The following is a 26,869-nucleotide window of genomic DNA, read 5'->3' as shown; positions in this document are numbered from 1 at the left end:
CGGAACAGGTTACTTCCGGGTTTTGGCGGCTGCGCATGCATAGAAGCGCTAAATCGTGCTTTGCGCATGCGCAGACGCGTCAAATTGCAAACTGCGCATGCGCAGACGCGCTGCTGTGGGTTGCGAATGTGCATCCCGCATGGATCACTTTCGCAACCCGAGCATCCACCGTATAATGAAGGCACCAGGTGAACTTCCCTGGGGGGAGCATTCCACAGATGGGGAGCCACTGCAGAGAAGGCCCTGTTGCCACCCTCTGGACCTCTCGAGGAGGAGGCACGTGAAAAAGGACCTCAGAAGATGATCTCAGGGTCCGGGTAGGTTCATATGGGAAGAGGCGGTCCTTGAGGTATTGCGGTCCTGTTTGAAATGTGCATGGCAATGTTTGGCGAGCATCACCAGCTTTCCTTCTCTGAAATGGGTACATATACAGTGGTACCTCGCAAGACGAAATTAATCGTTCTGCGAGTTTTTTCGTCTTGCGAATCTTTCATCTTGCGAAGCACGGATTTTGGAAAAGCTTCAAAAATCACCAAAGTCTTCAAAAACCTCAAAAAAGGCTACCACACCGCGTCCTATGAGTTGCTCCTCGAAGTCAAGTCGCAACTGCACCCCCTGAATGCACCCTGGGTATTAACGGTTTTAAGAAAAAGGAAACAAACTTGCAAGACGTTTTCGTCTTGCGAAGCAAGCCCATAGGGAAATTCGTCTTGCGAAGCAACTCAAAAACCGAAAAACTCTTTCGTCTTGCGAGTTTTTCGTCTTACGAGGCATTCGTCTTGCGAGGTACCACTGTATATTTTTTGAAGTACCCACAACAGTGTCATAGATTTCCAGATTTGCCCTGGGCCCTAAAAATGTTGGAGACCCCTGTTCTCAGGCAGTGTTTTTCCAGATGTTATTGACTACAGTTCCCATTGTCCCCAGTCAGTGTGACCAATGGTCAGGGATGATGTGAGTTATATAGTCCAAAACATTTGGAAGCCATGAGGTTTGGGTTGCGATAAAAGTGCAATATAAATGCAAAGCTTTACTATTGTTTTGGTGATAGTTGTATTAGAATAAGTGATGCTGAAGACCAGGGCTATGTCACTGGGTCTAACGCACCTCTTTCTCTTCATGCAGCCCCCCCTTTAGCCAAGCACCTATTTCAAGAAGGGACAAAGACAGCCTTGATTGCCTAGGTAAGTTCCTCTGAACCAGCATTGTATACTGTCGCCAAGAGAGGTCTCTAGGGATGTACAGAAGCAGCAATTTCCACCCCAACCTACGTTGGTTGCAATCAGTGCTGTTTCTGTTCCATTGCAGTTTGGCTTCTGCCAAAACTATATCAGTTACTCGCTAGCTGCTGCGGCCAAAATGAATGCAAATTAATCACGTAATTAACTCCATTGCATTTCGGTGGAAGGGAAACATCAGGACAATTCAGAAAACGTTATAATTTCTTGGGAGTTGTTATTTTGTTGTTTTTGTTTTAACTATTTTTTATTTTTGCTTGTATTTTTGTCTTGCAAACCACCCTGAGATCTTGTGACGAAGGGTGGCAAATAAATCTCCTTGTTAAAATGCAACATTCATGGACCAAAAAAAAAAAAGCGACAGCGAGTGCTGCTTATGTTTGCTTGTGTTCCTGACCTCAGGCAAACATGCAAATTGTGGAAATTTCTTCTCCTGTTTCCATTTCCAACATCCCTGGAGATACCCTGAGAATCTCATGAGACTGCTGAAGGCTAGACTGTGAGAAGTCCTTGAGTGAAATGATGCCATTCCATGTTTTTCCTTGGAAAGTCTCATCTCTGACATCCCTACCTGATCCTTGAAGCCTTGCATGCTCAGCTCATATCCGCCAGCTCCGTTTTGTTGGCACAGTTTTGCGGAACCCGCTCCCTGCTGAACTTTAGGCCCATACTGAAGAACCATTTCTGATTCTGGAGTTAGGTTTTATCTCTGTTGTATTTGTTCATCTTGCGTGGCGAGTTCCCATCCCCATCAGTGGAAATAAGGGCACATGACACAATTATTACGGTTAATGGGCTAAATAAGGCCACAACTTTATTGGTTACAGGTGATGAGCGGTATTGGCTTAGGCATTGGTCATAACAGACTATATCTGGCTTCAGCCCGTCCGCTTGAAGTCTGGGAAGGGTTAACCACCAGTAGGGGGAGTCCTGCTGATGCGCATCAACTAGGAACTCCCCCGGGGCCACCGCAAGGGGGCGTGCCTTGGGCCCTAACCTTTGGACAGGGCCACGCCCCCCAGAACCCTTTACCTGACTACCCTTCTATATGCAGGGCAGGTGATGGCGCGACCTCCCCTCTTCCATCTACAGAACTATACCAATGCCTAACCGCCAATACCAAGGAAGTTGTGACTATTTGCTACGAGGTAGGTGGAAAACAAGTGGCTGGTGCCAATTTGCCAATTGGGAAAATTCCTACCAGGCCCCTCAACGGCGACCAACCAAGGTCCATAGCAAGGTCAAGGAACGAAAACCTTATAGGGTGGGAGGGTGGGAAAAGCAGGAACAGCTGACAGGCGGCAAAGAGGGAGATCCCCAGCCGCGTCCTGCCTTTATAGGGTAGGCCACGCCCCCTGAGCTGGCCGATTGGCCGGCCAGGGGGTGACACGGCTGGGAATCCCCCCAATCACACGGGGCTATGTTCCAGCCGCCGCGCGCGTGGTGGGGCTGTGAAGCCCGCAACTCCACCTCCTCTAAAGGGCGGAAGTGGCTTTACTGTGGTCCGCTTATAGGTTACTTCAATTTAGCAGTATGCAAAGTGCCCATGTAGATAAGGTAACAAAATTACCTGAGGACTAGAACCCTGAGAAGCCAGAGGGATGGAGCTGTGGCAAAAATTGGGCAGTTGCACTGCTGGCCAAGCATACCCACACAACAGGCGTTTTGGAAGATGGAGAACATCAAAATCGCACACGTTAACTCGCAGAGCTCTGGTTTGAGAAGCCTTCACTTGAGCGCACGTGTGCAGCTGGTGAAATCACGGAAAATTTCATCATTGCTGCATCGTAGTGACCTCTGCTATTAAAAAATGAATGCGTGGCAGGGGGCCCAGAGGATGAAAAGACAATGTTTGGCTCGTGGAGGTGCCGCTGGGCTGAGGCATGGAAGTCGAGCGTCAAATAAGGCCAAGGGATCCTGTGAAGTTTTAATACGCCCCCTGGGTCGCAAGGCTCAAATTTCCCTTTAAAAGGCCGTTTGTCAGAGCCTCGAAGATGTGGCGGGCTCTGTAGGCCCCCTCCCTGGCTTGCTGTTCACGCTGATAGTGCGACCATCGCTACATGCTCTGCTCCTAGAAGGGGGTGGGAGGAAAGCCCCCTTGGCTCTAAAGCAGGGTGTCCCAAACCTGGGTCTCCAGCTGTTTCTGGACTACAATTCCCATCATCCCTGACCACTGATTTTGCAAGCTCAGGATGATGGGAGTTGTAGTCCCAAAACAGCTGGACCTCCAAGTTTGGGAAACCTGACTCTAAAGGGGTAACCGTCGAATAGTGGCTTTGCGAGGTCGGTGAGTGGAGGATTTTTGACTGAGTTAAAAGTGCGGCAATGGAAAATTGGGCAGCGGAAGACGGCGAACTTTTTGCAACAATATACCTTTTAGATTTGCCGCCTGGTTAATGCTGTGCCAGCAGATAGCCCTCGAGTTGCATCCGTTTTGGTGATCTGTGGTGTGTGTGTGTGTGCATATATATGCAAAATTATTATTATTCAGCAATCACACACACATTCCTTGCTTTCATTTGAAGCATCCGTCATGTCTCAGAGAGGCAGCTGGCTACCATTGCAGCATTCTTGCACCAATTAAATGTGGCACGTAGAAGGCGGAATTTGAGTTTAGGGTGAAGTCACACTTCCCCCAGTTTTTCCCACAGATATATTTTCCTTGAGGAGCCCACGTGTACTTTCTTAGCCCTTTTCCCTCTTGACACAAGCAGCTTGGAGAAGCAGCAGCAGCATCAACAAAATCTGCAAAAAGAATCCGGAGACCCTGTCTGCACCTTACGTTTAAATCACTATGATACCACTATAACAGGCGTGGTTTCCCCCAAAGCATCCTGGGAGGTGTGGCTTGTTATGGGTGCCAAGAGAGAAAAAAATCTGGTAAGGTTACGCTAAAAGATCCCTGTTCCCCTCACAGAGCTACAATTCCCAGACTTCCCTAGGAAGAGGGATCAACAACTCTAGGAATTGTAGCTGTGTGAGGCACCCTCTCAGCACCCTTAACAAACTACACTTCCCAGAATCCTTTGGGGAAAACCGTAGTTGCTTAAAGTAGTATGCTTTAAATGCAAGGTGCAGCTGTGGCCATGGTTTGTTGTTCTACTCTTAAAGGTAAAGGTAAAGGTACCCCTGCCCGTACGGGCCAGTCTTGACAGACTCTGGGGTTGTGCGCCCATCTCACTCAAGAGGCCAGGGGCCAGCCCTGTCCGGAGACACTTCCGGGTCACGTGGCCAGCGTGACATCGCTGCTCTGGCGAGCCAGAGCCGCACACGGAAACGCCGTTTACCTTCCCGCTGGTAAGCGGTCCCTATTTATCTACTTGCACCCGGAGGTGCTTTCGAACTGCTAGGTTGGCAGGCGCTGGGACCGAGCAGCGGGAGCACACCCCGCCGCAGGGATTCGAACCGCCGACCTTTCGATCGGCAAGTCCTAGGCGCTGAGGCTTTAACCCACAGCACTACTCTTAGTTCAACCCAAAGCATGATCCAATATCTCAACGTGACCGTGTACAATCTTAACGTAAGTGCTGCCATCTTGGATTTTATTATGCAAGAGTGTTATGGGCAAAGCAGGGGGAGAGGAACTAGATGTAAGTGTCATTTCTGTACTTTTGCCAGATTTCGACATCCCGTTTTGCGAGAGATTCGGCAAGGGAGGGACTTTTCCAAGGCAGTATCACCTGTCCCAGAGCCGCAAGGACTACAATGACGGTAAGGCTGTTTAAATCGGTGGGTTTTTGAGGGGAAGGGTGCAGAAAGCAACTCAATGGGTGCTTTGGGCAGAAACTGGGAAGCGGAATTGGGCTTGTTGCAGCTGCGTTGAGCACACTGGCTCTCGAGCTCTGGAGAGAGGTACCGTTCGGGGTGGGGCCCCTATAAGGTGGGCACCAAATAATAGCTTTCTTTCCCCTACTCAATTTGAGTAGACCAAATGTCTCCAGGTGGTAGACCCTGCCTGATCCGCACTAGGAAAGGCCTGTAGCTGAGTGGAAGAGGACATTCTTCCATACAACCAGTGCTTTTTTTCTGGAGGGACGCAGGGATACGCATACCCCTAAACATTCTGTGAATCTTTGAACTTTTGTCCATTTACTGTACTTATTTTCCACCATTTGAACTATGAAATGGTATTTTTCTTGACTCAAAATGAGAGAGTACCCATAAACATTTTTTAAGAAAAAAAGCACTGCATATAACACCATATAAGACCACATAACCCCGGTCCTGAAAGACCTGCATTGGCTCCCAGTACGTTTCCGAGCACAATTCCAAGTGTTGGTGCTGACCTTTAAAGCCCTAAACAGCCTCAGCCCAGTAGATCTGAAGGAGCGTCTCCACCCCCATTGTTCAGCCCATACACTGAGGTCCAGCTCTGACTGCCTTTTGGCGGTTCCCTCCCTGTGAGAAGTGAGGTTACAGGGAACCAGGCAGAGGGCCTTCTCGGTAGTGGCGCCTGCCCTGTGGAACGCCCTCCCACCAGATGTCAAGGAAATAAACAAATATCTGACTTTTCTAAAAAGACACCTGAAGGCAGCCTTCTTTACGGAAGTTTTTAATGTTTGATGTTTTATTTTGTTCTTCATATTCTTAATATTCTGTTGGGAGCCTCCCAGAGTGGGTATAGTAAAGGTAAAGGGACCCCTGACCATTAGGTCCAGTCGTAGCCGCCTCTGGGGTTGCGGCGCTCATCTCGCTTTACTGGCCGAGGGAGCCAGTGAAAGGCTTCCGGGTCATGTGGCCAGCATGACTAAGCCGCTTCTGGCAAACCAGAGCAGCGCACAGAAATGCCGTTTACCTTCCCGCCAGAGCGGTATCTATTTATCTACTTGCAGTTTGACGTGCTTTCGAAGTGCTAGCTTGGCAGGAGCAGGGACCGAGCAACGGGAGCTCACCCCGTCGCGGGGATTCGAACTGCTGACCTTCTGATCAGCAAGTCATAGGCTCTGTGGTTAACCCAGAGCGCCACCCAATCATCATCATCCTCTGCATGCAAATGGGCCCAGGTGTCGGTTCCTAGCATTTCGAGATAGAACTGGAAAAGTCACCCACTCTGGAGAGATGCTGCCAGTCAGCGTAGACAATATTCGGACTAGATGGGCTGATGGTCTGACTCAGTGTAAGGCAACTTCCTCACTGATGCAGAGCTCAGCATGCATTTGCCGTGCACTGTACCCACTTGCAGCTTCACTTAAGCCAAAAGGCAGTCAGAGCCAGTGTGGTGTAGTGGTTAAGAGCAGTGGACTTGTAATCTGGTGAACTGAGTTCGCGTCTTTGCTCCTCCACATGCAGCTGCTGGGTGACCTTGGGCTAGTCACACTTCTCTGAAGTCTCTCAGCCCCACTCACCTCACAGAGTGTTTGTTGTGGGGGAGGAAGGGAAAGGAGAATGTTAGCCGCTTTGAGACTCCTTCGGGTAGTGATAAAGCGGGATATCGAATCCAAACTCTTCTTCTTCTTCTTCCTGCCCCAAAAGGCCGGAGAACCTTCCCCAGGAGTTACGCGCCGCCGGAGAACTTCTTCCAGATCATGCCGTCCAGCAGGACGAAAAGCTTCAACGGAGACAACAAGCTTGTCACCTTGCGGTACGAGGAACGCGGGGGGAACAAGTGGTGGCACAACTGCGACAAGATATTCCAAGGTTTCGGCTCCTCTCCAGCCAAGACGAGGAACAGTAAGTGGGCTCTCCAGCGAAGGGGCTGTTGGGGGGTGGGTGGGCTAGGAAGGGCCTTCCCTACTCCATTGTTTCCCAAACTTCAGTCTCCAGCTGTTGCTGGACTACAACTCCCATCATCCCTAGCTAGTAGGAGCAGCGGTCAGGGATGATGGGAATTGTAGTCCAAAAAAACAACAACAACTGGAAAGCCAAGTTTGCGAAACCTTGCCTTGCTCTGTGCCTCATGGGCAAAACTGAATGCTGACTTGAATATCCAACGCTTGGACTGCGGAGAAATCAGGGCGTAGCTTGCAGGACACCTGGTTATTTATTTATTATTGTTTGTTCCTTGAATTTGCACGCTGCAAATTTTCCAGCGAAACGAAAAAGCCAATCAATGTTCTGTTTCAGTAATGATGAGACACTCAACCATTTTGAAGCATAGCATGGCAACCCAGCAAATGACTCTCATTTTGATTACGTGGCCTGCTAGAACATTTTAAAGTCCCCGTCAAGCAAGCTGCCAATCATTTGCACCTATCAGTTCATGACAAACAGGATAAACATTCCAATGCAATTGCATAATGTAGTGAACATTCCAAGGCAATCACATTTAAAGCTGATACAGAAGGGGGGGCATGTCTTCTTCACCTTCTTCTTCGCTACAATATATCAATTTATTTCCAATTGTCAATGTCAAAAGGGACTAAAATCTATAAAATTCATAGAAAATCAACGTGCCAGTTTGCTCAATTTCTCTAGGATTCCATCACACCTCCCCTGTCCAGCATAATCCCTCAAGCAAGGTGTTAAGACCCTAATCCTGTCAAATCGCTCTGATCAGCCTTTCCTCCAGGCAATGTCAGGTGGCAGACTATGCATATTTGAGACCATTGTTTTCTCATCCCCAGTCCAGCTCTGCATATTCCCCCCTCCCTCCTCCATATGTTAATCTGTGTAACCCAACCTCCCTTTAATATATTCATGATGTAATCTGTGTAACCAAACCTCTCTTTAATGTATTCATGACGTGTTTTGCACTGTATTCTGGGACATGGAGGGAGTTTCAAAAACTCATGTCACCCCTTTCTCACTGTTCAATCTCGCCTTGAACCTGTTGCGCAATAAACTTGGATCTTCTGCAGCTTGCTCCTGTCTCCGGCTGAGCTCATTTTCCTCCGCAGGGACCCACGGACTTAGTCCGATGAGCTGGGTGGCAGAGCAGCCTCGCACCCAGATTTTAGCCGTAACAAAGGCTGTTCAGATTGTGGAGATCTTCCGTGCCTGTTGAGGTGGGCGAACGTGATCTGTAACGGGGGTCTGCATTTTGCCAAATTCACAGAAACTTAGTGCTCCCACAGACATGTTAACATAGAGCAGAACTGCATTTTGCCAGCAAAGAGGGTTTTGTTTTGTCTTGTTCTTAAATTCAAAAAGCAAAGTGAGCTGGCCTTGAAGGGATTGCTTCACTGCAAAGGAAAGGAACCTGGTGCCTTCCAGATGTTGTTGAACTGCAACTCCCATCATCCCTCAGGATTTGTCCCAGTGGCTGGGGCTGATGGGAGTCAGAGTCCCAACAATATCTGGAGGGCCATGGGTTTCCAACCCCTGCGTTGTGGGTTTGCTGGAAACCTTCCATTGGTAGTACTTGGCTAGAGGGATCCACCAGTTGTCACAGGGAACAAAAAAGGCCCTGCGAACTCTTGGGGTGGCAGAATGCACCCCATCTATAAAGGTAAAGGGACCCCTGACCATTAGGTCCAGTCGTGACCGACTCTGGGGTTGTGGGACTCATCTTGCTTTAAGCCGCTTCTGGCGAACCAGAGCAGCGCACGGAAACGCTGTTTACCTTGCCACCGGAATGGTACCTATTTATCTACTTGCACTTTGACGTGCTTTCAGACTGCTAGGCTGGCAGGAGCAGGGACCGAGCAACGGGAGCTCACCCCATCGCGGGGATTCGAGCTGCCGACCTTCTGATCAGCAAGTCCTAGGCTCTGTGGTTTAACCCACAGCGCCACCCGCGTCCCTACCCCATCTATGGTGAACCGTTAAAGGACTCCAGAACCCTTTAGGTCCGGCTGTTTTTGGAAGGGAAGGTTTTTTGCAGTAACAGGAGCGTTGTCAAGCGCCAGGCAGACCACAGCTGTGTTTGGCTTGGAGAGGCCCCAGTTGCACAGTGTATGAAATATCAGGCTTGGAATCAGAATTGCAGCTTCGCAGACCCCCTGGAGTCAGAAAGGCTACAGCAATGCCACCCTGCCAAATTTTTTGACAATTCAGGAACTGGTTTTTTCCCCCTGAATCAAAACTGGGGGCTTGCTTCCCTCTTGCGCTCAGAAAGAGGCAGGTATCTTCGGGTTTTCTTCGAAATGAAAACTGGTGTTCTGAAGGTGCCATCGTATTCTGTGTAAGCGGAAAAAATGCAGACTTTGCAACTCTTTGACACATGGAGGTCTGCGCTGGTGTGGAGACCTAGGGTGTCTCAAGCCTTTCCCCACACCCCTCCCTGACACTGCTTTCTGCCTCCCTTGTAGCGCTGCAGGCCCCAGTGAACTGGAGACTTGGGAAGCTGCTGGGCCGAGGGGCCTTCGGGGAGGTCTACCTTTGCTACGACGTTGACACTGGCCGGGAGCTCTCTGTAAAGCAGGTGCCCTTTGACCCTGACAGCCAAGAGACAAGCAAAGTGAGTATGTGGACCAGATAAGACGCAGTGTGAACTCTCCCCCCCTTCCCAAATTAACGTGGGTGTGGGTGATTGTTCCTCTGTGGGGCAGGAAGGTCTGAAGGGGGCAATAAGGGGTCATAAGCAATTGAGAAGGACCTGGGATATCAACGAGGAAGCGCAGAGAGATTGCGCATCCTGGTTCTTTGTGCTTGCTTTTGCAGAGAAAAGTCGAGGAGGATAGATGTGTCCATGGCTGTTAGACATGGCAGCTTAACAGAGGGGAAGTTAATTGTTTTATTGTGTATTGTGCATTCTCATTTTGTATTTTTCCCCTGCAAAGCACCCTCGGATCTTCAAGGGCCATTTATGCAAACCTCACTACAGCGGTACCTTGGTTCTCAAACTTAATCCGTTCCGGGAGTCCGTTCAACTCCCGAAACTGTTCGAAAACCAAGGTGCGGCTTCTGATTGTCTGCAGGAGCTTCCTGCACTCAACTGGAAGCAGCGTCGGACGTTTGGCTTCCGAAAAACAACTGGAAAGCTTACTTCTGGGTTTGTGGCGTTCGGGAGCCGATTTGTTTGGGAGCCAAGTCGTTCGGGTACCAAGGTACCACTGTACAGGCAGGGAATGCTTTAGGTGCGTCCAATTTGTGTGTGACTGTGCGCATCACGCCGGCCCTGGTATTGACCCGAAAATGTCATGAAAAGGGGCAGATGGGGTGGCCTTGCAAGGGCCCCACCGACATTGGTCTGGAATGTAATTCCCGTGCAAATTGGCCATTGCTGCTAATAATAATAATAATAATAATAATAATAATAATAACAATAATAATAATACAGCCTTACCTTGGGGTACAGATGCTTCAGGCTATGCGTTTTCGGGTTACAGACGCGCCGAAACCAGGAAGTACAGGAACGGGTTACTTCCTGGTTTCGGTGCTCGCGCATGCGCATAACCACTAAATCGTGCTTTGCACATGCACAGAAGCACCAAATTGCAACCCACATGTGCGCAGATGCAGCGCTGCAGGATGCAGATGCTGTGGGTTGCGAACGTGCCTCCCGCATGGATCACGTTCACAATCCGAGCGTCCACTGTAATAATAATAATAATAATAATAATAATAATAATAATAATACTACTACAATGGTACCTCAGGTTACATATGCTTCAGATTACAGACTCCGCTAACCCAGAAATAGTGCTTCAGGTTAAGAACTTTGCTTCAGGATCTAGGAGTCTTGGTTGACCACAAACTTGACATGAGCCAACAGTGTGACGCGGCAGCTAAAAAAGCCAATGCAATTCTGGGCTGCATCAATAGGAGTATAGCATCTAGATCAAGAGAAGTAATAGTGCCACTGTATTCTGCTCTGGTCAGACCTCACCTGGAGTACTGTGTCCAGTTCTGGGCACCACAGTTCAAGAAGGACACTGACAAACTGGAACGTGTCCAGAAGAGGGCAACCAAAATGGTCAAAGGCCTGGAAACGATGCCTTATGAGGAATGGCTAAGGGAGCTGGGCATATTTAGCCTGGAGAAGAGGAGGTTAAGGGGTGATATGATAGCCATGTTCAAATATATAAAAGGATGTCACATAGAGGAGGGAGAAAGGTTGTTTTCTGCTGCTCCAGAGAAGCGGACACGGAGCAATGGTTCCAAACTACAAGAAAGAAGATTCCACCTAAACATTAGGAAGAACTTCCTGACAGTAAGAGCTGTTCGACAGTGGAATTTGCTGCCAAGGAGTGTGGTGGAGTCTCCTTCTTTGGAGGTCTTTAAGCAGAGGCTTGACAACCATATGTCAGGAGTGCTCTGATGGTGTTTCCTGCATGGCAGGGGGTTGGACTCGATGGCCCTTGTGGTCTCTTCCAACTCTATGATTCTATGATTCTAGGATGAGAACAGAAATCGCACAGCGGCAGCAGGAGGCCCCATTAGCTAAAGTGGTGATTCACGTTAAGAACAGTTTCAGGTTAAGTACGGACCTCCGGAACGAATTAAGTGCTTAGCCTGGGGTACCACTGTAATAACAATATAAACACCTTTGAAGCAATGGACCTCTCAACACCATGTGTTGGGGACAAACATGTTCTGCATGTGAGCTTCTCAGAGATACCTGGCTGCCCAGTGGTGGAAACAGGATGCTGAAGCAAGGTGGACCTTTTGAGTTTTCTGATCTTCAGTATGCTCTCATTATTTTCTCCCCTATCTGTTGGGGCTTCATATTGGGAGAAGGAAGCGATTGTGTGAATCCAGTTAGCACGGAGAAACCGTCTTCTATTTTTGGAAGCCCACACCCGTTCCTTGCCATGCTGCTTGATGTTTCAGGGACCGTCGGGGTTTGAAGGACATTAGGCCCAAACTTGCACGAACACCATCCGTGCCCTGCCCCCCAGAACAACTAGCTATGCCCACGGTCCCTTCCTTTTCCACCTGCAACTGCCTCTGTCTTTCTGCAGGAGGTGAATGCCTTGGAATGCGAGATCCAGCTGCTCAAAACCCTCCGCCACGAGCGGATTGTCCAGTATTATGGTTGCTTGCGGGACGCCGAGGAAAGAAAGCTCTCCATCTTCGTGGAATACATGCCAGGGGTAAGTCAGACTGCATGGGCGTTTTTGTAAAGGTTGTGGACTTCTTAATAAACCCAGAGCTCCCAAACTCCAAATTGTTGTCGACCTTCAGTGTCCCAGGAGCAGACTTTGGTCATATGGCTCCCTGAGCGAGGACAAAATCTGGTGCCTCTCCCCCATAGCTGTCAACGTTTCCCCTTTTCTTAAAGGGAAATTCCCTTATTCTGAATAGGATTCCTCACAAGAAAAGGGAAAAAGTTGACAGCTATACTCTCCCCTCTAAATACTGCTTATTTCCACAATAATTCCTTTTGGCACAGTTGCTTTCGTTATGGGTCTGCCCAACAGGCTCACTGAAACGTCACATTATTACAAAAAACAGATGTTGTTGTTGTTATTTTGTGCCTCCTCAACTCGAAAAGGGAAAGGAAATTTCTGCACTGCCCTAAAACCGGCACTCTCTGTCTTGCTTCGCCAGCAAACCTTTTCATGCAGCCCACATGGACTGTGCCCCTGCTTTCCTGAAATAATTTTGAACGTAATCCTGTTTGGAGAAATGTCACATAGAGATCAGAGCCTGACAGCTGATATAAACTGCGAAAAGATATAACATTTTATACAGGCTGAAGTGGTTCGGTAGCCACTGATTGGCCAGTGTTCGTGATGTCATGGCCCCTTCCCTTCTTCAGTGGTTTCCCAAAGCAATTTTGCATCTATTTTGAAATGTTTTCGATATGCTTTCGGGGGAAAAGAAAACGCAGTTTGTACATCTATGTGTGTTAAAATGTCAGTATGCTTCATTTACGGTGGGAGGAATGCAGCTAGTATTTGGACTCTTCAGTATTGTCCTGTGGTTTAAGGTAACTTTAAGACAATTTCCACATTAAAAAACAACAACCATTTTTAATTGAGTACTGTATGTTCCCTTCCCCTTGGCATTTAAACTCTCTTTAGCAGAGGAAACTGCAGCAAAATTTCCCCCTTTTCAGCAGGTGCAAGAAGGATCCTTCAGTCCTGTCAGCTAATAGTTCACTTCTCCATTTCATAAATGCCTGGCAGATAGCTCAGTTAGCTAGAGCGTGAGCTAATAACTCCAAGGTTGCCGGTTCGATCTCTGTATGGGACAGCTTGCATTTGACCCTCGGGGTCCCTACGATTCTATGATTCGAAATGTTGCTACTTATTTGATATGTAGCTTGCTTTTTGACCAGCCTCACCAAAATGCCGTTAATAAAACGACACGGTTCCATTATCCAGAGTAGCCAACGGAGCCTTGTTTGTCCCCCGTACCTTCTTTAGGGTTCCATCAAAGACCAGCTGAAAGCCTACGGAGCCTTGACCGAGAACGTGACCCGGAAATACACACGGCAGATCCTGCAAGGGGTTTTCTACCTGCACAGCAACATGATTGTACACAGAGATATCAAAGGTAGGTGGAGATCCCAGGGGGAATGTTCCGCTCGCTTAGGTGAGCTCGTTGACTGTAAGCGACAAAGTCCAATCCATTCAGCGCAGGCACATTTTGCATAAACCCCAAGGGCGCATTGCAGGCATAGGCAAACTCGGCCCTCCAGATGTTTTGGGACTACGACTCCCATCATCCCTGACCACTGGTCCTGTTAGCTAGGGATGATTGTAGTCCCAAAACATCTGGAGTTGTAGTCCCAAAACATCTGGAGGGCTGAGTTTGCCTATGCCTGGCCTATTGCAACCCGCAAGCATGCTCTCAGCGGGGAAAAGGAACACGTAATACCACTGACCATGAACTCAGAACCACCTCCAACCAGCTGAGTTAAGCTGATGTTATGAAATGCCAGCAAACATTCTGATTGTTGAAGGTGGGGGGAAAGACTCAGCCATGTAACATTGCAAAAACACTGGTTCCGGTACAACGAAAGTTAAATATTTGTTCAGAACCCATGCATAAGGTTCGTTGTTGTCCTTCCTCCCCCAGTTTTAGTTGTACCTGTGAGTTTTCTGTTTTGTTTTTTTAGTTGGCCGGAAGTCACCTTGGGTCACTTTGGGCAAGATAAAGCAACCAACAGATTTAATTAACAACAACCACAATTTGTTGTTGTTTAGTCGTTTAGTCATGTCCAACTCTTCGTGACCCCATGGACCAGGCACTCCTGTCTTCCACTGCCTCCTGCAGTTTGGTCAAACTCATGCTGGTAGCTTCGAGAACACTGTCCAACCATCTCATCCTCTGTCGTCCCCTTCTCCTTGTGCCCTCCATCTTTCCCAACATCAGGGTCTTGTCCAGGGAGTCTTCTCTTCTCATGAGGTGGCCAAAGTATTAGAGCCTTAGCTTCAGGATCTGTCCTTCCAGTGAGCACTCAGGGCTGATTTCCTTCAGAATGGAGAGGTTTGATCTTCTTCCAGTCCATGGGACTCTCAAGAGTCTCCTCCAGCACCATAATTCAAAAGCATCAATTCTTCGGCGATCAGCCTTCTTTATGGTCCAGCTCTCACTTCCATACATCACTACTGGGAAACCCATAGCTTTGACTATACGGGCCTTTGTTGGCAAGGTGATGTCTCTGCTTTTTAAGATGGAACAATAATGAACCCTGATATTTAAACAAGATATTCAGCATTTTGTACAGTGCAAGACTGCTAGACCACTGATCCATCTAGCCCAGAGGCTCCCCATTAGCTAAGTCCTGCTGACCCCCGGTTTTTCAGAAGCCAAGACATGGACCCCCTGCTTTTGAAAATATTGATATCTCTGTGGTAGCTTTCGCTATGTGAATGATGCCACCGTATCCTCCAACATGCTCTGCCACTAAGCTTCCATTTCAGAAACGGGCAGCTTTATTACTTTCTTTAGGTGCCAACATATTGAGAGATTCTGCCGGGAATGTGAAACTCGGAGACTTTGGTGCCAGCAAACGCATTCAGACCATCTGTATGTCTGGAACAGGGATGAAGTCCGTCACGGGGACGCCATACTGGATGAGCCCCGAGGTGATCAGCGGGGAAGGATATGGAAGGAAAGCTGATGTGTGGTAAGATCTCAGTTAATCCCAGAAATGTGTTTCGGTTGTTGAGGTGGAAGGGTAGCGATAGCAGAGTTATTGCTGGAATCTCCTAGTGTATATAATTGTGAATGCCTTTTTATTTAGAGTATTGGCGTCCTGCTTTTCAGGCAGATCTCACAAAGTGGTTTAAATAAGATTGTTACAACAATAAGCGCTGGATTTTAAAGAAAAGTTACAAATGAACGGAAAATAAATGAGATTTGCACGTATTGGTAACAGTCTTCAGCTTGCATGTGGTAGAAGATTTTCCAGTCTTCTCAACTTCCACCTTCCTTTTGGGCAATGGATAAAACAGGCCGAATCACTTTCTATCAGCCAGGTTTTCCTCAGAGCTGTTGTGAGGAAAAATCAGATAGGACCGCCTAAGGCATTTTGTATATTGATATAAATGCTATAAAAACCATAATATGTGTGATTGATTGAGTTTTGAAATACCGTATTTTTTGCTCTACGAGGCTCACTTTTTCCCTCCTAAAAAGTAAGGGGAAATGTGTGTGCGTCTTATGGAATGAATGCAGGCTGCGCAGCTATCCCAGAAGCCAGAACAGCAAGAGGGATTTCTGCTTTCACTGCGCAGCGATCCCTCTTGCTGTTCTGGCTTCTGAGATTCAGAATATTTTTTTCTTGTTTTCCTCCTCCAAAAACTAGGTGCGTCTTATAGAGTGAAAAATACGGTGTGTGTGTGTGTGTGTGTGTGTCTATACACACACACACACACACATATAATTATATTATATTAACATGTTTGTGTTTACTGCCCTGGGCTCCTTTGGATGCAAGGTTGGATTGAAATGTAATAATCAATGAATTGTGAGGGTAAGAGAGCCTTTCTTCTTTCCTAATTCCTTCCTTCCCCTTGGCGTTGTCTTACAGGAGTGTGGGCTGCACCGTGGTGGAAATGCTGACCGAGAAGCCACCCTGGGCAGAATTTGAAGCCATGGCTGCCATTTTCAAGATCGCAACACAGCCCACAAAGCCCCAGCTTCCAGATGGCGTCTCGGACTACTGCCGCAGCTTCCTCAAGTTGATCTTCGTGGAAGAGAAGCGAAGGCCCACCGCAGAAGACCTTCTGAGGCACCCATTCGTGAGCTTTAGCCTCTAGCAGACCTTCCCGTTATCGGGAGGGACGGGGAAAGGACCAAAGATTCACACCATCGCGGAGGACTGAGCAACAGGACCAAAACCGCAAACTTCCAGATCCAGCCTCAATTTCCTGTTTGGGTTACTGCCATATCTGCTGCGCTGCTGACAATCACGCCTTGTTGGCCAGGTGGCGTCCATCTTGCCAAGTCTCCAAAGCATACTTGCAGCCATCTTGGCTTTGTGGGGGCTGATGGGTGACTGAGATGGAGGGATTGGGAGGAACTGAGGTGATGCTGGCAAGGAAGGACATTTTGCCTTATGAACGCCATTGAATTACCTGCTTGCATGACGTGTCCGTTAGGGTCTCACGGACTTGATCAGCCGCGAAAGGACAAAAAATGAAAGATTGTTTGGCAGCCTCTTGTTAGGAGACAAGCACTGAAAGCCACAGAATGGGCCAGGTGCTCTGTAGAACTAGCTTGTCACCTGGTTGGCAACCCTTAAAAAAAGCAGGCACGGCGTGAAGCCAGTGGAAATAAATCCCCAGCACAAAAGATCAAAGGCACATATCTACTTCTGTTTGAAAAAGGAGAAGCCATTACTACGTCCTAGAAGCAAAGACTTATGGTGCACATAGAACTATCTTTGGCTGTTGGGAGCAGAAAGCAAAGAGGATACCTTTGTATATTGGGTGGCAATTATAATCCAGAGGGCAAACGTATTCGCAGTCCGTCCTAAAGTTGTCAAGTCAGGGATATGACTGCAAAAGTGATCATGTCAAACATGAAACTATGGGAATTGTAGAACCTTGTAAGATTCCCGCAAAGCTATCTTTTCCTTGGACCCAAAGGAGAAGCAGTTCTAACCTACCCACCAAGGAGAGAAATAATTGTTTAAAATCCCAGAGATCGAGACCACAGCAGTCTGTCTCTGCGATATATTCCCTTGCCCGGAACCCTAAACAGGAGGTTGCTCATGAATCCACAAGCTGTCGCTTGGCTCTGCTTCCGGCAATTGTAAGGGGCCAGTTTACACATTAAAGACTCCCCCCCCCCCCGTCTTGCTTATTTGCAATGGAAGCTCTCAAAAAACATTTTCCTGAGGCGGAAGTAATGTTTCAAAATGATTTACTACTAGAGCTGCAACATATGCAATGCAATCCTAGTCATTAGAGATAAGTCGTCTTAAATTCAATGGGAACCCCTTCCAGGCCACTGTGTGCAGGGTTGCAGCTTTTGTCAGATCAATTGGATTAATCAGTTGTTCATTTTTATTGATTAAAAAGTGCCCACCCACCCCTATTAATTGCCAGCAGGGTTTATATATATATATAATTTTCTTTTTATGGAAGCGCTTCTGCAAACTACAGCTGTCAAGTGCTGTCTTAAAAGAAACATTCCCTCTTCTAAGTTGATGCCTGTTGTGGCACATTTATACATATTCTAAAACCAAAGAAAGTACTATCTATCTCGTTTCTTCGGAATGATTATTTAGATGACATTTTTAAATGTGGGTTTAGTTGGTTAATCCCCTATGAAGAATTGAACTAAGATTAATTCAGGTGACATCCCTACTTTTCACCAAAGGCATTGCTTAGGGGAATATGCAGTCATACCTCGGGTTGAATGCGCTTCGGGTTGGGCGCGTTCGAGTTGCCCTCCGCGGCAACCCGGAAGTAATGGAGCGCGTTACTTCCGGGTTTTGCCGCTTGCGCATGCGCAGACGCTCAAAATGACGTCACGTGCATGCGCAGAAGCGGCGAAAAGCGACGTGTGCAGACGTGCCGTCGCTAGTTACGTTTGCTTCTAGATGCGAACGGGGCTCTGGAACGGATCCCATTCGTATCCAGAGGTACCACTGTACATGCTAAGGAGCATTAAAATGGTAGGGACCTTGATAAGGAAAAGCTGTTCAGCAGCCTGCAGGTGGATGTTATCATATTCAATTGTGGTTGCAAGGGGATGTCCCGCCAGCCAGTCACAGAAAATTGTATCTGGTTGTCTTCTTCCTGAGTTGATCAACGTTGCTCAATGCCAGTTTAGCAATCCTTTGGAAACATGGCAAATAACAGCAGATCCCATGGCTATATTTTTTTTTTAGTATCTCCTCACCCCACAAAAAGAAAACAAACAAATCAGATTGTGTTCCAAAGTGTATTCTATATTGTGTGGCCTAAGTCAGTTGTGCATTTTAAGCAAATGTGTGTTCTTTGCATATGTTTTGCTTCGTTTACATGATGTCTTCTGCTGCCCACAGTAGAAATACGAAGAGTTCTGCACGTGACGCTGGAGCTCTGCTCCTCCCCATCTCCACATTCTGACTGTGCCTTTGAGCACCTAAAATTTCACTAGGCAAAGGCACACGTTTTCTGGATCACCTCTACAGCCATAAAAACTAAAACAAGCAGAGATTGTCTGGATGCCGAATTTTGTGTCAGATATCAGTTGTTTTGGATTACACGGTGTGTTTCAGTATAAGTGGAATTCAGCCACCTCTGGCTGAGGGCGTGATTGCGTTCCACTCATTTATTTTTTATCTGTGCTACTCCCAAAATCGGTTTCAACTAGGCAGTGGGATTACAGTAAGCTGGTAAAATAGACAAGTCCATGAAAAGAACGGTCTTTTCTTGATTTGAGAAGGTTCACTCAGACTCTGCATGTATGTCAGTTCTCATTGGAATTTATGTTTTCATTTTTTAAGGGACGTGATTCCCCTGTTGCTATTCCCCCCCCCCTCATATATTAACACTTGCCCTGAAGAATTTGATTGCTGGTTCTAACCCCCTGCCATCTGGATTTCATTCTCGCTCCGCAGGGAGCGCTGGGGGGAATGTTAATACTGAAGGATGAAAATGTCAAAAGGCAGAGAGGTTTTGCCTGGGCAGGGCTGTATGTGACCTACTTTCCAAAAGATCTGTTCACAAGTTTCATGAGATGGTGTCTAAGGCCTTATTCGCACACCCAGGAAAATCAGAGGTTGGTATCTCGGGACTGATACCGCAAGGAACTAACCAATGTCTACACCAGCATCAAATGCTAGGCTCTGTCAGTCATACCAACTCTTATTTTGAGTCATTCATTGGATACTGAGTGCTCTGTCGCACTGTGAACTCCAGCCACCAAACAAAAACAACCCTGTTCCTGTGTATGAGATTGCTTATCCGAGGATGAAGAAGGGCAGAGAAACGTGGCTCATTTTACCACAAGTTTCTTAGCCTTGCTTCTTGCCTTCAGTTCGCCCTCTGAAAAGTGTGAGCAGATCCAAGGGTTAAAATGAGTCGAAGGAGTGTTGAGCCAGAATATCGGACGCTCTGAATCAGAGAATGGGAACCCGTGACTCTCCACTTGCGCTTGGACTCCCCATCTCCCCACATGAACCTGGTCAGAGATGATGGGATTCGGAGTCCAACAGTATCCGGAGGGCCATCTCTGATTCTGACAGAGCCATTTGCTCACCAGGCAGTTTTATTTTGTTCCACATTTGCTGAATCTACCGTATTTTTCGCTCTATAAGACGCACCAGACCACAAGACGCACCTAGTTTTTGGAGGAGGAAAACAAGGGAAAAAATATTCTGAATCTCAGAAGCCAGAACAGTAAGAGGGATCGCTGTGCAGTGAAAGCAGCGATCCCTCTTGCTGTTCTGGCTTCTGGGATAGCTGCGCAGCCTGCATTCGCTCCATAAGACGCACACACATTTCCCCTTACTTTTTTGGAGGGAAAAAGTGAGTCTTATAGAGCAAAAAATTCTTTTCTTTATACTCTTCACTGGGCTGACCTGGATTTCATGACACAGGATTTTACCCCAGTTGGCACATTGATCACCCCTGCTTATTTTGGCGGCTCTTGCCACAGCATACACAGACTTTGTCACCAATATACTGATGTCACCCTTTCCCCTTCCATGTTTATATGTACAGAGTTGTGAAGTCCTTCCTCCTCAGGTACCTTCGCTTCCTCATCATCAAAATCTCTTGCAGCGATTCAGGTTCACAAGGGAGAATAAGACAGAAGTTTGAGGCAAGGGAGGTGGGAAGCAAATTGTTCGATTCGTTCGAAAGGCGCATAGCCTATCATCCCAAAGACTATATCATCATGTAGATAGATTGTGGTCTTGTTGTTTGTTGTCTGTCCTTGCACAGGAAAAAAAGGGTTAGGAGTGAAACTGTATATCTAACTTTACAGATCCAGCCCTTAAGCAGATCTCTGAAGCTGGTGTGAAACAGGATTAACAGTTGCACGTTCCTGCCAAGAAGGTGGGGAAGTGGCGGTTTTGCATATCTGGGAAACCTAAAATTACAGATCCTTAATTGTCCACACAACTATAGTTCCTAGGCTACTGCAGCCAGGGCAGGGGGGAAAACCCATATTGAAAGTTGTTTAAATTCACAATGCAGACATGCTCACAGATCTAACAGCTAGAAGGGACCAAAGAGCCATTTAGTGTCTTGCTGCACCCAAAAGGAAAAGCCACCAGACTTTCTACTACAGGCCACGCTCAGGATCTGTCTTGGTGCTTTATTATTATTATTATTGTGCTGCCCAGCTACTGCTGAGGCTGTGGCTCTCTTACTTTGCAAAATGAGTGCTCTCACTCCCTCTCACCCCCCCAAAAAAATAGATAGTAAGAGACAAGTTCTGGGGTTCTTTTTTATCTTGTTGTCCACATGGTGCATAGGGAAACCAAAAGCTTTGGGTACAAAAGCGTCTTCTTTGCATTCTGAGGCTAGAATACAGGGCTGGTGGACCTTTTTGTGAGCCTGAGGGCCACATTCCCTCCTGGGAAACCTTCCAAGGGCCACATGGCAACGGCGACTGGGGCCACAGGCAAAAGTGAGCGGAACATAAATTTTATTTTGTACGTTATATATTAGGTTAGTTTCTCTAGACAACACACACACCCTCCCTCTCTACTATCCAGACAAGCAAGAGGCATAATGGAGAGTTCCGAGGGCCAGACCCAAGAAGCCCAGGGGCCGCATTTGGCCTGATATTCCCCACCCCAGCTGCCACATAACCAGGAGCAAGATGGCCTCCTCTGAGACACCTATAAATAATTGTACTGGGTGAAATCCAACTTAACTTGTGATTGCTTAGTTCCATTGACTTCAGTGGGTCTGCAGTATGACTAACACGGAATCTTACCCATTATTTTGCGGGGAGCGGGGGAATATTAAAGCCTGTTAGGAATGAGATTTAATTAAAAGGGAAAACAATGCATTCATTTCTGAAGCTTGAAATGTGAACGAATGCCTTTCAGAACAGGACTGCTCGTGCAGTTTAATGTAATATATGGATATGCAATATAGGGATATGCACTCATTTCTAGAAACAAGTGTTCTCGAACTTCAGTGTTGAAAACTGGACGAGTGAGACAGTTATGAGGTTAATTTTTGGACTCAAGTTGAGGAAAAAATGAAGTATCCATCCATTTCCATTTGTTTGCGTCTGAGCTAAGGGGAGGAAGAGGCTTTCAAAGGGTCTCAAGGACTTGAAGAGAAATTAGCTTGCAGAATGCCAATATCCCCTTTGCGCTGTTCATGCACTCAACAGGTGGATCCCAGGTCAAAAGATCCCATCGCATCCCGATCCGTTTGCACATAAGAAGGGTCACATTGTCCCACAAAGCAATGGGGCATGACACACTGCCAAACCGTAGCGTGAACGAGGCATGGGCTGCGTGCTGAATCCTGGTTGTAAAACTGCCCACTGTGCAAACCTTTATCATAGTATAAATACCACTGTTAAAGCGCTTTATCCTCGAGATATGTTCATACTCTACATGGTATGGATGATTTTAAATATTGTAAATTATTAGTTCTAGAAGGATTTGTTGATAGGAAGAAAAAAGAGATACTGCTGTTTTGGCATGTGGGGCACATTGTTGAATGTACTTTGTTAAATGCTGTAAATGCTGTTATCTTCTCTCCCTCCCCAAATGCATGAAATAAAATATTTTTAAATTTTGTGGTAACAGGAGGGCAGATTTCTGATTTTTTTAAAAAGATGGGAGGGAATAAGAAACACACTGATTGCAGTCTGGTGAAATGTTTCATTCTGGAAAAGCATCACACGTCTGATCATATCTTTTCACCCACGCTTGGAAAAATCAGAGCCAGTGTGGTGTAGTGGTTAAGAGCGGTAGTCTCGTAATCTGGGGAACCGGGTTCGATTCCCCGCTCCTCCACACGCAGCTGCTGGGTGACCTTGGGCCAGTCACACTTCTGTGAAGTCTCTCAGCCCCACTCACCTCCCAGAGTGTTTGTTGTGGGGGAGGAAGGGAAAGGAGAACGTTAGCCGCTTTGAGACTCCTGAAGGGGAGTGAAAGGCGGGATATCAAATCCAAACTCTTTTTCTTATTATTATTTAGTAAGGAACATAAAGCTATCCCTTTATACCAGCAAAGGCTGTAGGTGTTTGGTGTTTCAAGTCTGCCAGTTGACATTCTTGAATGATGCACTGACTGTCAGATCAGTAGTTTCTCGTCTTTTTTGTGTGTGGTCATGATAGTTCATGAGAACTTCTTTCAGGAAGAATGACGAAGAGTTTTGTGGTCCCTTAAATAATAATTTTTTTAAAAAAACAACCCTAAAGATTCTGTGGCACCTTAAGCAAACACTATCAAATATATTACGGCACAAGCATAATGTGTTTGATGAAGCTGACTGTAGCCTATTTAAGCTTGTGCCATGATGAATCTAATCATAGAGTTCGGAGGGACCCCAGAGTCATCTAGTCTAACCCTTTGAAATGCAGGAATCTCAACAAAATCACACTAAATTTGTTAGCTGTTAAGGTACCACAATTGTTAAGTTGTGGGTGAACATATCAGACGACACAGCGATTCTTCAAACAGCTCTTGTTTATTCACAGGCCAGGACAGAACTGAACTGAAGGGCTCAGTCAGCCTGCTTATATAGAGCTCCAGTACAACGTAACTGTATCAACTTTCTAAAACTATCCAATCACTGAACGTCACTTTTGATCCTTCATTTGCATAACTATCTACAGAATCCCCCTGCTGGCCCAGAGTGAGAACTTCAGTACATAACAACAATAGTCTCCGTTGCTTTTGCTGCAGCAGACTAACACAGCTGCCCTTCTGGAAGTTTTCTGTGGTAAGTATAAGCCTTTGTAGACTGGAGTTCAATTTGTCAAGATGCATGGCAGATCATCCACAAGTCCACAGAGGTCTACACACAATATACGTTCTGGATGCAAGCAGTGGGATGTTGAAAACCGTGGAACGCAAAGGGTTATGTAGGTCAGAGGTTTTCTACACAGAGCCAATTGGACCCTGAGGATCATCCAGTCCAAACCCCTGAAATGCAGGATATACTCGGCTAAAGCATCCAATGACAGATGGCCATCCAACCTCTGCTTAAAAACCTCCAAGGAAGGAGAGTCCATCCCCTCTTGTGGGAGTCTGTTCCACTGTCAAACAGCTCTTACTGTCACAAAGCTTTTCCAAATGTTTAGTCGGAATCTCCTTTCTTGCAACTTGAAGCCATTGGTTCGAGTCCTGCCCTCAAGAGCAGGAGAAAATAAGCTTGCTCCATCCTCCATGTGACAGCGCTTGAGATATTGGAAGATGGTTCTCATAGCTCCTCTCAGTCGCCTCTTTTCCAGGCTAAACATATCCATATCCTTCAACAGTTCCTTGTAAGGCTTGGTTTGCAGACCCTTGGTCACCTTCCTCATCTGCACACATTCCAGCTTGTCAACATCCTTCTTAAACTGTGGCGCCTTGAATTGTACACAGTGTTCCAGGTGTGGTCTGAGCAAGGCAGAATAGAGTGGTCCTATGACTTTCCTTGTTCTGGACACTTAGACATCTGTTGATGCAGCCTCAAATACCATTAGGGTGTTTTTTTGCTTCTGTTTCTTTTTAAAAATAATATTTATTAAATTTTTGACAAGAAAAGGGTTACAAAACAGTAAAGGAAAAACACAAAAACCAAAGTTAAACATAAAAAAAAATGAAAATCCCTCTTTCTAATATCTTACCACTCATTTACTTATTTTCATGACTTCCTCACACCTCCCTTTTTTGTATTCCATTTAAAAATTTATTCAGCAAATTCATACCCTCTTAGTTTACCCTTAATTGTTTATCCTCACATATTATTGAGGCATCTAATCATAAGCCTGCATTTTTTATCAAAGCTTATATATTGCAATCAAGGCTTGTATTTAAAAATGAGCTTAAAAAAAAGGATTTTCAAATGTTTCATGCCAGGCAGAAAGAACCTTGGCAAGAGGTTTTTCTCCTAAGACAAGGGGGCCCCATTGATTTATAGTAGAAAAACAATTCTCAAAGTCATAAAAAAGGGAGAATTACATATGCTGCCCCAAGGCTGAAAAAACACAATTAAAGGCAAGGGTAAATAGTAAAATAATACCAATGTGCCTCTCAGTAAAATGAGCCAGATCTTCTTTCCAAGGTTGAAAGGCCAAGAGCAGTGAAAAAGGCAACTGGCTTGGCTAGAAGAAAAGAGAGCATTTTTGGGAAATTTTCTAAAGCTGTTGGGAAGAGCTAATGGGAGAAGCATCTAGCTGGCTGGGAAAGGAGTGGGAAAGGGGGGAGGTGTAAACTGAAGAGGCTTCTTTTTAAAAGCTGTTTTTTACTGAGTTCCTTTTTACTTTACAAAGGCTTTATTCTTTTAAAAGGCTACCTATGATAAGTGAATGAAATATATTAGCTTAAATATATTGGCTTAAATGTAATTATGCAAAGGATTTAAGGAATGCTAGATTCTTGTTTCATATGGTTGTAAGAGTTGTATTTATCCTGAAATTAAGTCAGCCACCAGCCTAGCCCCCCTGCTAGACAGAAGACGCCATCCAAGCACTCTTGATATATATGGTTGTCAGGCATTTGTTTAGAAACTTTCAAATGAAGGAAATCTTTCAATATTGATGTGAAACTCGAGATCCTTGACATCTGTTGAACATAAAAATGTAAGATTAAACATTTGTTTTAGAAGGCAATAGGGCAAGGAGGGCAAGAGGTGAGCTGGTAATTAAGATTCCATGTAAGATATATTATTACTTATTTGTCATTTATATATAGTTCTTTGTCTCCCTTATAAGGGCAAGGAAGTGGGTGTATCTTTTGTGGGTGTATCTTTTGTGATTGGTTCTACCAAACAGCCAATAGGAATTTCAACCAGGCTGATTGGACAGAGGCAGCCACAGGAGGAGCAAAGGGGGCTGGATTAAGGGAATATAAGTGCTGGCCAGGATGGCAAGAGGCCAGGCCAGAGCTTGGTAACCATATACCACTGAGCCTCTCATTTATTTGTCTGACAAATAAATTATTATTTTAATTTCTCTATTGCTGCGTTGAATATTTCATTCCAGCTAAGCGTTAACCACAAGCAGGGTGCTACATTTTATGGTGCCTCTGTGACTCGGATAAGTGGTCTGCTGGAACGCAGCCCCTTCGCCCTACTGGGCAGGGTACAAGAGAGAGGACAACTGCTTACCCAGCGCGCACTGGTAAATTTTTCCAGGGGGAACGCAGAAGACTCGTCTGTCTGATACCCTGCTCACTGGCGGCGATGGACCGGGGGAAACAGGGAACCAACCAAGGGTAAGTGCACAAAGGGATTTTTGGCCCTCCAATTAATTGGGAGGAAGAGAAGTCTTGATCAAACTTCTGCGTCTCAGTAAGGGGAAACTGAGTACGCTAGGTGGTTGGGTACATCAGATGTTGGTCTGGTGGAGGAAAAGGGAAAATTGGGAGGTAGAGTGTGGTGAAGTATCTAGCGCATTGTATGTGTGAGAAAGTACAGAGCAATCTGTAGCTGACCTGAGTGTGGAGTGGGCAGTACTTCGGTTCTTAGTAAGGCGACTTCACTAGGCAAGGAAACCCACAAAGCGTGTGTGTGAGTGACTGAGTGGATACTTCACAGGGCCATACAATGGGAGTTGGGGGTTCAAAGGGGGAAAATACACCTCTTGAGTGTATGTTAAATAATTTTAAGAAAGCCTTCTCAGGGGCATATGGAGTCAAAATGACGCCAGAGCGCTTGAGAACGTTATGTGAACTAGAATGGCCGAAACAAAATACTGAATGGCCATCTCAGGGAACTTTTGATATAAATTTAGTAAGCAAACTTTGGTCTAATATCGCCAAAGAAACTGGAGGGTGCCCAGAACAATTTCCATATATAGATTCCTGGCTGAGCACATTAAATAAAAATCCTCCATGGATAAGGGAATGCAAAGTCAAACGATGCAAATTATTGGCTGTAAAAGCTGAAGCTAGGAAAGGAATCTTGCCAAATAAACTCAAACCCATTTTTGAGGGACCAGAGGAAGAGGTGCTTCCACCTCCACCCTATGCTCCACATCGAAGGGAGCTTAATTCAAACACTCCGCCAGTTGTAACCCCAAGGCAAGAAAGTGGAATGAATAATGGGAGTGGAGTCACAGAGCTTGATTCCTTGATAGATTATGATAAATATCTTCAGGAGGCATTGGAGTCCTATAATAAAGCCCAAGCAGAAGTGGTTATTCCACCTGTGACTCCTAATAGACCTGCATCTACAGTCTCCTTTAGTGGAACAACTGATTGCCCACCCCAAACCCCTGTACATCCAAGTCCT

General features: G+C 46.3%; 1 protein-coding gene across 1 annotated transcript in view; it reads left to right on the top strand.

Annotated features, from left to right (window-relative positions):
* Positions 1-22,230, top strand: part of LOC310827742 (mitogen-activated protein kinase kinase kinase 3-like) — a 115,170-nt gene extending 92,940 nt beyond the window's left edge. Inside the window, exons 10-17 of the mRNA XM_083704134.1 lie at positions 1,126-1,184; positions 4,857-4,949; positions 6,711-6,908; positions 9,428-9,576; positions 12,023-12,154; positions 13,433-13,562; positions 14,964-15,141; positions 16,048-22,230. Coding sequence (XP_083560260.1) covers positions 1,126-1,184; positions 4,857-4,949; positions 6,711-6,908; positions 9,428-9,576; positions 12,023-12,154; positions 13,433-13,562; positions 14,964-15,141; positions 16,048-16,276 — 1,168 coding nt within the window. The 3' untranslated portion in view covers positions 16,277-22,230. The remainder of the gene's footprint in view (positions 1-1,125; positions 1,185-4,856; positions 4,950-6,710; positions 6,909-9,427; positions 9,577-12,022; positions 12,155-13,432; positions 13,563-14,963; positions 15,142-16,047) is intronic.
* The last annotated feature ends 4,639 nt before the right edge of the window (positions 22,231-26,869 follow it).

This window comes from Podarcis gaigeae (genome assembly GCF_964106915.1).
Source record: "Podarcis gaigeae genome assembly, chromosome: 12".
NCBI lineage: Eukaryota > Metazoa > Chordata > Lepidosauria > Squamata > Lacertidae > Podarcis > Podarcis gaigeae.
This window is presented reverse-complemented; position numbering and strand designations above follow the sequence as displayed.